We start from the raw sequence: 9941 nt of genomic DNA on the forward strand, positions 1-9941 counted from the left end.
TAAAATGCGGCTTCATTCTATTTTATATACGTGTTTCTGAAAATTATCAAAAATGAAATCTTTACACACCCATTTTATACTTGGTAATTTGTTTAAATTACTTCATTACGTTTAAAAGACGTCAGTACACATGTGTTATAAGATCAAGTGAAGCGCAAACGATATCAAACGGTTTAAACTCAACAAAACGCTAAAATAAGGTTAATATTTACGATGAAACAATAAATATTTCAATATTGCTATAAATTGTAATCGCCATAAACAGCCGAATTTAGCTTTTTTCCCGCTGGCTCTGGTAATCGATAACGATAACACCTTATCGATACGCGCAATTAATGTATTTATATAAACTGTTTGTTTTTAAAGACTATTTATTAGCAGTTAAGTGCTTAAGTCACTTTGAATTTTTGTAAATCGAATTCAATGGATTTGTAGGAAACCCAGTTGCCAGCTGATCTGGTGTCAGTGGGCGTAGATCACCTTGTCATATTACCCAATTACTCAAAAACTACAACTGCAACAGAACTTCAACCTTTCCAAAACTATAAACAATCAGTGCTTAAGTACAGTGAAGCAATGGCGGAGGACAAGTTCATCCGCCGGGATAAGGGCACTAAGGAAACCTCGGCGGTTATGAAGGATGTGGACATCTACCGCGACACCTTCATTCGCTATATGGGCAAGTAATTCTTCGATCTGCATAGATGCATCAAAATCTGATTTTTCGGGTTTTCCAGGCTACAGCAACGAGATTGGTGAATCCTTCCGCCCGCTGGTGCCCAAATCTCTGGTGGCCGCAACCTACGGCATGGCCATCGGATATGTCTGCACGGACACCTTCGACAAGGCACTGCGCCTCCAAATGGGGGGGGCTTCCTCCAGAGAAGTGGCCGTCAAGGGCGGCGACGTCTTCTGCTGGCAGATGCTGGCCTCCGTCGCCATTCCCGGCCTGGTCATCAATCGGTGCGTTCAATCGTTGCCAGTTAATTACCCAACAACGTAGACTTAGTTGAACTGGTTGTAGTTGGAAGTAGGAAATGAGGCGTCTTGTGGGTTCCATTTCGCATTAGTTACTCAATACTTATCCCATATGAGTAAGCATAGTAATAATGAGAATCCTACTATCCTATAGAGTGTATCTATAGTAGAATGGCATGTGCAATGTTGCAAAAACAGGTTTGTTGCTTAAAATCTACTTCTAGTTTGTGTTGGTAGATAGACAGACGGTGAAGTCATCGCTCTCTTCAAGATTTTAAGGCTATTGATATAGGTATTCTTACAAAGGTTAAACCGATTTTTATAAATTTTTTTATATAAAGAAGTTATGATTATTAAGTGAGATTCACATAACAAGAAATACTCATTTATATCGTTTTAGAATCACCTGGGCCACCAAAACACTGCTGAGCAAAGCGCCGATGCCCGTGCTGAAAACGGTGCCCACCCTGGTGGGTCTGGCCAGCATTCCGCTCATCATCCATCCCATTGACAGCATGGTGGACCGCGTGATGGACGCCACCTACCGCAAGACGGTGCGGTAGTGAACGCTGCGTGGGATATGCCCAACATCTACCCTAATCGTATTCTAATCCACGGTGATAGTTCTTAGATACTAAGAGTTTACGTGAACTGTAGCAAAGCTTTAGCCCCAAATCCAGTTTGCATATTGACAAGGATTTCGAGTTGTACGTTTTGTTTATTGCCATTGGGGCGGGAAAAATAGTGAAAAATTTACAATACGCTTTACAAAAATAATCATGCATACAAGACTGAGGCAACTGGTGGAATGCCGGCGTTTAAAGCCTTTATCTCATAAAGGATCCTACTTCTGCTCATCCTCGTCATCGCTATCGATCAGATATGGACTGTCCAGGGCGCCCAGACCGGCCGCCACGCCTCCTTCGTTGGCGGTTGAGAGCTTTGTGCGCAGCATGTGTCCCGCCTGATAGTTGTGCACAATGTGCTCCGCATCGCCGATCACCACACCGAAGATGCCCAGTTCGGAGACCATGTCCACGATCTGGGGCGGCATATCGCCACCAGGCCGCACCATGTAGCCCTTGGTCAGCGGCGGATGAATCAGGTCCATCAGAATCCAGGCGGAGCGCTCCACGCGTGACATGCGCTGAAAGAAACAAGGCAAACGATTTCAATGATCAAATTAACTAAACTTGTGGCTGTTAACCAAATACGAGGATAACTCACCTTAAGGGCATCGGGTATATCCACGCCGTAGACGTTATTGCCACCTCCCTCGCGCTGCGGCTTCAGCACGAATCTCTCCGGAGTGCGCAGCGCCATCTCGTAGCTGGCATTGCCCGCCTCGTTGTCGTCCAGCGAGTAGAGACCGGTGAAGATCTTGCCCACCGCCTTGATCTCCTCCGGATCGTTGATGAAACGCTCGAGCACCGCCGGCTGGGCCAGTGCCTGCTGCACCTTCTTGGTGCCAGCCAAATGGTAGTGGATGGACGGGCACTTGATGGCCAGCGAGGTCTCCATGAGGTAGCGAGCATCCCACTCTGCCTGCGAGTGATAGTGTCCGGGCTCGTAGCCAGCACGGAAGTAGATGACGGCCACCTCTTGCGAGCCCCTGTGGAGTGTGGCAAGCATGTGAGTTGTAGGATCGTTGGCACATGCACATGTTGCATGTACAACACTTACAGGAGCAGCTCCTTGGACTGGCCCAGTTTGCCGTCGCGATGCACCTCGGTGAGGGTGCGACGCAGCACCTTGATGTGCGGATATGTCTCGCGAATGTAGAACTCGTGGAAGCGCTGGTCGCAGATGTTGTACGACACATCCTCGATGATGAACAGGATGACGGCCTGCGGCTTCGCATAGATGTCCCACGCCTTCACCATCCCATCGCAGAGTCCGGCCAGGGCATTGTTATCCGGCATCTGCAGCGGGGTTTATGTTTGGTATGATTACTTTAATAGATGTTTGCCACTTACAGAAGTTAGATACTCACATTGTGCAGCTTATCCGCATGTCCCAGCTCGCTGAGTACAAATCTGCGCGGGTGAAAGAGACGGGTGGTGCCGGAACAGAAAGAGACAGATATTAGCAAAATTCCGCTGTCTCTTAACAACCAACAACAGCAACAAACAACAACAAATGTTCGTGGGGAAGGGGTGAGGGGTCAAATGGGGGGTTAATTACTGAGACCAAAACCACTCAATGGGGGTGGGAAGTGGGGGGGATACACATGGTTAGGGAAAGTGTGGAAGGGGGGTTACGTGTGTGTGTGTGTGTGTGTGTGTGTGAATGCCAAAAATGTCAAGCTACAGCGGGTGGAAAGAGACGGATAGAGAGAGACGTAACCAATCAAACCGCATGCAGAAAGAGACAACAACGGTTGCAAGTGATCAGTGATCAGAGATGAGTGATTAGTGAGCAGTTTTTAGTGATCAGTGATCAGAGATCAGAGATTAGTGAGCAGTTCGTGCGTGGTTGGGAAGTGGGCGGGGGATAGGTGTATGTGGACAGGTGTATGCTTTTCTTTTAGGTGTGTGTTTGTGCATTCGTGCGTTTGATAAAGAGAGATAGACAGATATATAGATAGATAGATAGATAGAGAGAGAGAGAGAAGAGCGCTTAATACTTCTGCTGCGGCACCAATTGGGTGGCTATGCCAGCGAAACTGGAGGCCACCGTGTTGATCTCGACCTGCTTTATCGCACAGCCCTCGGACACGTGTGCCATATAGTCGGATCGCAACAGACCGATGCTATATGCCTGCAATTATGATCATTATACAAGATATATACATTAGGTGCGTCCCTTAAAGAGCAGGCTGCTTAGCCACAAGTAGAGCGATTCAACAAAAATACATATGTATGTATGTAGTTTGCATATATCTAGTTATGGTTGTGTGATCCTTGTCCTTAGGTCTTATAGCATATATAGGATGAGGCAGGTGCGGATATTTACTATAATATTGTATTCACAGAGTGAGTGAGAGAGAGAGAGAGGCGAGAAATGGTGCAAGATGGGTACAGTGAAACGATGCTTCTCCCAATGCGCTACTCCCAATACTCCCAATAAATACCACTGAAGTTTATTTTTAGGGCTCCTAATATTTAGTTTTAATATTAGTTATTTCTGATCTGTGCGCTGTTGCCTAAAATAAAATCAACCTATTTTCCATTTTACCACAAGTGCGGTGAAGCATGGCGAAGTAGAAACGAGTTTTTAGCCCATAATCATTGGCAGCTGTTACTTTTACAATTATAACGATAATAAGCGTGCTCTGATCTAATCTGTTTATAATTATGTTTGCGTCACCATCGCTGGCCATTAAACAAATAGACAAAACAGCTGAAACCCCAAGCCGTGTGAGCAGGTGTTTTGGGTTCTAACATTTCCTAGGTAGAGTCATGGAGCACAAGTAATCTCGGTTTCTGCCACTCTCGCATGAATTTGCAATGGAAGACGAATTGCTCGGCTTCGTGTCCCCATTTTGCACCCAGGAATGCACTTATTGGACCTCTTATCGCACTCGCCGCCACTTTAAATAAACAATTACCAGGCGTATCTATATCAGTTGGCTCCGTATTCCTATCTGCAAGCCTATCTGTAGTACAGCGGTGGGCTCTCCATGTGGGGCTCCATATACATATGTGTGTTTCGTCTACAAAGTACGACTAGCTGGTAATCGCCAAAATGTGGCCCTGAATTTAAGATCTATACGAGTAAAAACTACATTTAAATGGCCTTTTCCAAACATTCAAACTTCTAGAAACTTCTATTTCAAGTTATGCCATTTTTGATTACGGCCTTTGCTGATTACAAATGACAAAATACAATTGTGTATTTTGTCATTTGTAATCAGACAAAATACAATTGTGTATCTTGTGAAATCGCTATCTCCGAATCTTCTAGAAAGCCATTTTTGACTTTTTTAGATACATATGTATGTTTGTACATATATACCTTGGCTAACCTCTGACCTATGACGCCCCAAAAGTCTGTACGATAAGTTGGAAGAGTAGGCGACAGCAGAACGGACAATCACTGACGAAAGTGGAGATTATTAGGCGGGTTAGCTGCTACGGTTGGGTCGGGAGGAGCAGGTTTCGGGTGGCAGGTGTCAGGATGCGGGATGCAGGGTGCCAGGAGGCAGGTGCCAGGAGGCAGGTGCCAGGAGCAGAGCAGTTCGGGTACAGAGCAGGCAGGAGGCAACGGGCGACAGGCAGCGTCAGCAAATGAAAACTCTAGACAACAATCTCGAGGACTCAACCAAAAAGAAGTGGGCGCTTTGGCATATTGTCAGCAAAGTTTGCAGCTATGGTTAATCATAAATACATTTCTAAGGAACAGTGGAACAAAATCAACTTTAACTAAGGTACAAAGGACTTTACAAAGCAACACACACAAAAGCACACACTACGAATAGCTCATTTCAGTTAACAGATTGAACTTTCTTGTTGAAAATTGAACTTAATGTTTACAGAATGTTCTCTACGTTACTTTGCTTAAATTCCGATCTAACATATCTTTAAATTTGAGCTTTTTCTTTTCGGATACGGAAAGAGCATCAAATGAAATCAAATGAAATTTGTTTTGGGAATCGTAAAGGAAAGATTTCCGGTTCAAGAGTTAGTGTGTGATTTTGTGCGGTTAGGCGGAGGATGCAAGCGATGCAGGAAAGCAGATATGCGATGAGATGATCGGGTCATGGGAGGAATACTGGGTGTTTGGGGGAGTGTTGCTGATGATGGTGTGGTGCGAGGTTGCACTGATGCACTGTGCGCTGTGAACTGTGAACAGCACCTTTGTATGGTTTTACTTGCTGGTCCCAAGTGGCCAAAGCCCGATGCTATTGTATTGATCTCGACCTGCTTCCAGCAGCAGTAAGCGGAATGAACGCCGGTCGCCCTCCGTTCCCGCTCTTTGGTGGCCCGGCCCAGCTGGACCTCCCTGTGCTCCTTCTCCTTCTGCTTCTGCTCCTGCTGTTCCTCCTGCTTGCTGCCTGTGCCAGCGGCAGTTCCGACTACTCCAACTCCAACTCCAGCTCCAGCTCTTTGCCCCACAGCAGCGCCCGCATCCTGACCACCATCCGCACCAGCCGCCGTTCGCAGCACCCGCGGCGACAGCTCTGGACAGCCGGACTCCAGCATCAGATCGCTGCGCAGCATTCCCAGCGATGTTTTCTTTGATTCAATCATTTTTCGTAGCACAGCGATGCAATGAGTGACGGATGATGGAGCAACAGATTGCGATTTGAGATCGAGAGTTTGTACAATTGCGTGGTTAGGTTGTAAATTTGTTGAAGGATTGGTGACGAGAGAAGCACAGATCGTGATATAAATTTTGCACAGAAAGCAAATATTGCAACTAAACTGGATATTCGGAGGTGAAAGTGACTAAGTTGCTAGAAAAAACCAAGCTATTTACAGTGAAAATCATTGCCAAAATCAACAAGTTTAACATGAATAATAATTTAATACGTCCTAGCGTTTAACAGCTTGAAGTGACACTTTGATAAGATTTGAGACAAGTTTGAATAGTTATGAAGTATAAATAGCCCTGACAAAGTTATATTTAATAAACCCTATCAGTTACTGGGCCAATAACTATTCAAATTATAAAAATGTCACCTTTCTGATATGATCTACAAAGATTAAACTTCTTGCGACGTGGAAGAGTTCAAAAGAATTTGCCTCTGTGCTGGTTTCGTTAGGGAAAATGAATGTGAATCAAAATAGGAGGAGCAATGGCAATGGCAAAGGGCTAGCGTTATGGGGGTCAGGGATGGGCTGTCCTACGTCGATTTACAAGCCAACGATAAGGAGCTGCGACTCCAGGATGCTCGCATAAATCACGCGAGATTAGCGACTACCACCGACTTCTGGGCTTTGGCTATGGCTGGCTATGGCTATGGCCGGGCGATTTATGGAGGAGCGATTAGATTGCGACCGCGGGTGGAGGGGCCCAATAAATTCTAGCGAGTAACCCACTGGCTGCCTGTAGATGTGCTCCCGATGGGGATGAGGTGGATACGTTGGTGGGTGATAGTGATGTGCAGGGCGAAGGATCGGTGATGAGTGGACGCCAGCTGACGGAATCTCACCTGGGTGAATCCGTGCGCCAGCACCTTGCGATAGATGTTGAACAGATTGGCCGTGAACTCGTCCACTTTGATCGTCTCCGCCAGCGTCGTCGTGATGAACTCCTCGTCGTGGGCCACATTGTGCATCAGCCGATTGATGATCGGCTGCAGGGCCACCGCCTTATCGAACTCCTTGCGCGGAAACGAGGAGGGCACCAGCACAAACGGGGCGAACTGCAAGGAATTGGCACGGAATTTAGTATCCTGGCACACTGCAATTGCATCACGCTAGCTTGAGTCTCGATTAAATGCTATCGTGTAGCTTTTTTCTGTCACACTGGTACGCTTACTGATTGTTCAAAGGTTTTTATATTTTTATCTTTTGCTTGCAGTAGCAATGGAAATGGAAAATAAACTCAAACCTCTAATCACATTTAAATGGAAATGGAAAATAACTCAATGCGTCAAACTCAAACCTCTAATCACATTTTGCATTACGCATAATTTAAAATTAACTAAACTAAATGGGAATATAGATGAGTAACTAACTTGAAAGCAGAATGACAAGTTACTGCTGTTCTATTGAAAGTGAGCTCCTTGAGTTGCATATGAACAAAAACCAGCAAAACCTGGGCACAACCTGGCATGGAATCGAGCTCTCACTAGCGATGCCCCACTGTACCACCCACATTCAGTGAGTCCGGACTGAAGGCCGTCTTCGATCGCATGGCGGCGCCGTGCATGATGGCATAGTCCTTGGCCTTGGCTGTCACCTCCAGGAGCTCGTCCTCCGCCAGCGGCAACCGGATGCAGTTGCGCAGCACGGGCGTATTGGCGTCGCTGGACATGATCGGTCTTTGTCGCGCGGTCTGCTGGTGGTGTGGGATCTGGGGGCTCAGCTGCGTCTGCAAATGGCAAATGGCAAAGTTGTTTGTTAAGTTGCCTGCGTTTGTGCCGCACCATGAAGCTCACGGGGTCTGCTCGCCGGAACTGCTCGCTGGGCACTGAGCGCTGAGCACTGAACAACTGGTGCTGCCTACTCACCACTGCTGGGGAACCGCTGGAACCGCTGGAAACTGTAGAAACTCTGGAACTGCGGCGGTGTTATCTCTGCGCTCCCGATTTCGTCACTCTCAACGCGCGATTGTTGTGGCTGCGCCGCTGGTTTCCTTGGTGACGCTGCTGCTGCTGCTGCTCCGACTGTTCCACCGGTTGCACTGGCGATTTGGACACACCGTAACGGTTGGGGTTGGGTTTCCAATTCACAATTTAGCCAAATGCAAATCAAATTTAAATCTGTTTTTTGGGTTTCTAGTATTTTTGTCTGATCTGTGCAGTGTGACCGCAGCGGGGTGGGCAGAAAATACCAGCCGATGGAAAACCGTAAGCCGCAATATGCCAGATGGTATGCAACAAAAAAAATACCATGCGAATACACTGCGACAAAAGTGTAGCACGTAACCGTAAATCATAGTTTTATTCAGAATAACCAATGCATCTCAGTAAATTCGAATTAAGTGCTCTTAGACAAAATGAATTATGAAGGCATTTTATTTATTTGGGCCATTTTTATCAAAAGCTGCGCGGCTTTATCATCATCTCCACAAAGGTAAGCGAGTAGGTCCAATCGTTGTTGTGCCACGAACCCCACATAATGCCATTGGTCTTTCCATTCCTCGAGCGGCCCTCCTTGTAGAACTTGCCATTGAGCATGCTGCAATAATGACCCATAATGCTGATTATTCAGATATATGGATGTGTGAGGGGTACTTACCTTTTGGCGCAGTCGTAGTACCACCAGCCGCCATACTCATCGGCGGCACAATTGAACCTGTAGGCATCGTTGTCCCTGTCGTTGGTGGTGAACTTCTGGCGCTCGTGGGGCCTCAGGGAATCGCCGGCTGTTCCATTGTAGATACCCAGTGACTTGAGCGCATACGCTTCATGCTCGCCGCCAATTTCGAAGTCATCGTAGTGGGCATAGCTGGTGGAGCCATCGATCTTGCCCAGCTTTATGTACAGCTCGTGCCTGCGTTGCCGCGTCATGTGGTGCACTTTCTCCAGGCCGATGAAGAACTCTCCTCCCCTCACACGGCCGAAACCATCCTTGTAGTCCTTCCACGTGCGATCGAAATTCTCGGAGCCATCGTAGCGTTTCTGTATGGTCAACCAGCCAGTGGAGCTGCAGGGTGCTTCGAATGCATCCAATCCGCGGATTTTCAGCTTGTAAATGCCATTTTGGCGGTCAATGGGACACGTATCCTGGCGGCTGCACTTCAAGAGTTCATCGCTCAGGTGGTTGAGTTTTTCGGCACCCAATTGTATCTGTATGTCCTTGCGCTTGACCTCCGCCTTGGCTGCTAGCCACTCACTGCGCAGAAGTTGCAGGTTCTTGGTCAGGACGTTCACCCTGGCACTTTGATTGTCCAGCTGCGTGGCTAGCAACAGAATCTGCTCGTCCTTGTGAGTGATGCGAGTCTGCAGGTCCTTGATGGTTTCTGCCATGGCGTTCATCTGCTGCTTCAGCTCCTCGCTGGAGTTCACCTTCACGAAGCGATCGAGGATGGGTCTCCACACCCAAATGCGGTACGCGCTGCATGGATTGTCGTCATGTTGGTCCGAGGACCTCTGCAGATCCTTAGCTGCGCTGGAGGAAGCCAAGGATATCGAAAGCGAAAGGAAAAGGATAAGGCACCGGGTTTTCATTATCCTGTACATGCGTACTGCGCCAGCTGCCACGCCAAATTAAGCTAATTTTTTATTTGCAAATGAATATATATAAGCACTGGATGTGCCATCAAATTTTTAATAACGTGTTGCTTTAGAGTCTTGGGCATTAAGCTGCAAGTTTAAGTGTCCACATAAATTCGTGCAGTGGAAAAGGGCT

General features: G+C 47.0%; 3 protein-coding genes across 12 annotated transcripts; 1 reads left to right on the forward strand and 2 right to left on the reverse strand.

The window, feature by feature from the left end:
* Positions 1–323: 323 nt before the first annotated feature.
* On the forward strand, positions 324–1676 carry LOC122623863 (mitochondrial fission process protein 1). The gene is made up of 3 exons (XM_043803232.1): positions 324–679; positions 738–963; positions 1379–1676. The coding sequence occupies exons 1-3, from the start codon at positions 577–579 to the stop codon at positions 1539–1541; spliced, it is 492 nt and encodes a 163-aa protein (XP_043659167.1). The 5' UTR covers positions 324–576; the 3' UTR covers positions 1542–1676.
* On the reverse strand, positions 1677–8401 carry LOC122623862 (glutathione synthetase-like). 10 transcript variants are annotated; one of them, XM_043803224.1, is made up of 8 exons: positions 8027–8394; positions 7744–7959; positions 7076–7288; positions 5776–6155; positions 2972–3014; positions 2662–2900; positions 2206–2590; positions 1677–2125 (listed from the first exon to the last, which is right to left on the reverse strand). In XM_043803224.1, exons 2-8 carry the CDS (start codon positions 7900–7902, stop codon positions 1823–1825), a joined length of 1722 nt encoding a protein of 573 aa, XP_043659159.1. In that variant the 5' UTR covers positions 7903–7959; positions 8027–8394; the 3' UTR covers positions 1677–1822. The 10 variants fall into 10 exon arrangements, 8 of the variants coding, with proteins under 8 accessions (XP_043659159.1, XP_043659160.1, XP_043659161.1 ...); XM_043803225.1 differs by having other exon boundaries at positions 8099–8393; XM_043803226.1 differs by lacking the exon at positions 5776–6155 and adding an exon at positions 3605–3738 and having other exon boundaries at positions 8027–8390.
* A 225-nt stretch (positions 8402–8626) lies between these two features.
* Positions 8627–9772, reverse strand: LOC122624154 (fibrinogen-like protein 1). The gene is made up of 2 exons (XM_043803598.1): positions 8829–9772; positions 8627–8768 (listed from the first exon to the last, which is right to left on the reverse strand). The coding sequence occupies exons 1-2, from the start codon at positions 9770–9772 to the stop codon at positions 8627–8629; spliced, it is 1086 nt and encodes a 361-aa protein (XP_043659533.1).
* Between the last annotated feature and the right edge of the window lie 169 nt (positions 9773–9941).

The sequence above is a fragment of the Drosophila teissieri genome, chromosome X, assembly GCF_016746235.2.
Source record: "Drosophila teissieri strain GT53w chromosome X, Prin_Dtei_1.1, whole genome shotgun sequence".
Classification (NCBI taxonomy): Eukaryota; Metazoa; Arthropoda; class Insecta; order Diptera; family Drosophilidae; genus Drosophila; species Drosophila teissieri.

What these genes read in the sequence shown, in the direction of transcription:
- LOC122624154 (XM_043803598.1), bottom strand. Translation starts at nt 9,772, where the DNA reads ATGTACAGGATAATGAAAACCCGGTGCCTTATCCTTTTCCTTTCGCTT. An exon ending in TACTACGACTGCGCCAAAAG is followed by an intron (nt 8,769 to 8,828) that starts GTAAGTACCCCT and finishes TCATTATTGCAG; the next exon opens with CATGCTCAATGGCAAGTTCT.
- LOC122623863 (XM_043803232.1), top strand. Translation starts at nt 577, where the DNA reads ATGGCGGAGGACAAGTTCATCCGCCGGGATAAGGGCACTAAGGAAACC. An exon ending in CACCTTCATTCGCTATATGG is followed by an intron (nt 680 to 737) that starts GCAAGTAATTCT and finishes CGGGTTTTCCAG; the next exon opens with GCTACAGCAACGAGATTGGT. An exon ending in CCCGGCCTGGTCATCAATCG is followed by an intron (nt 964 to 1,378) that starts GTGCGTTCAATC and finishes ATATCGTTTTAG; the next exon opens with AATCACCTGGGCCACCAAAA.
- LOC122623862 (XM_043803224.1), bottom strand. Translation starts at nt 7,902, where the DNA reads ATGTCCAGCGACGCCAATACGCCCGTGCTGCGCAACTGCATCCGGTTG. An exon ending in TGGCGCACGGATTCACCCAG is followed by an intron (nt 6,156 to 7,075) that starts GTGAGATTCCGT and finishes ATTGAATCAAAG; the next exon opens with AAAACATCGCTGGGAATGCT. An exon ending in ATATACCCGATGCCCTTAAG is followed by an intron (nt 2,126 to 2,205) that starts GTGAGTTATCCT and finishes TGTTTCTTTCAG; the next exon opens with CGCATGTCACGCGTGGAGCG.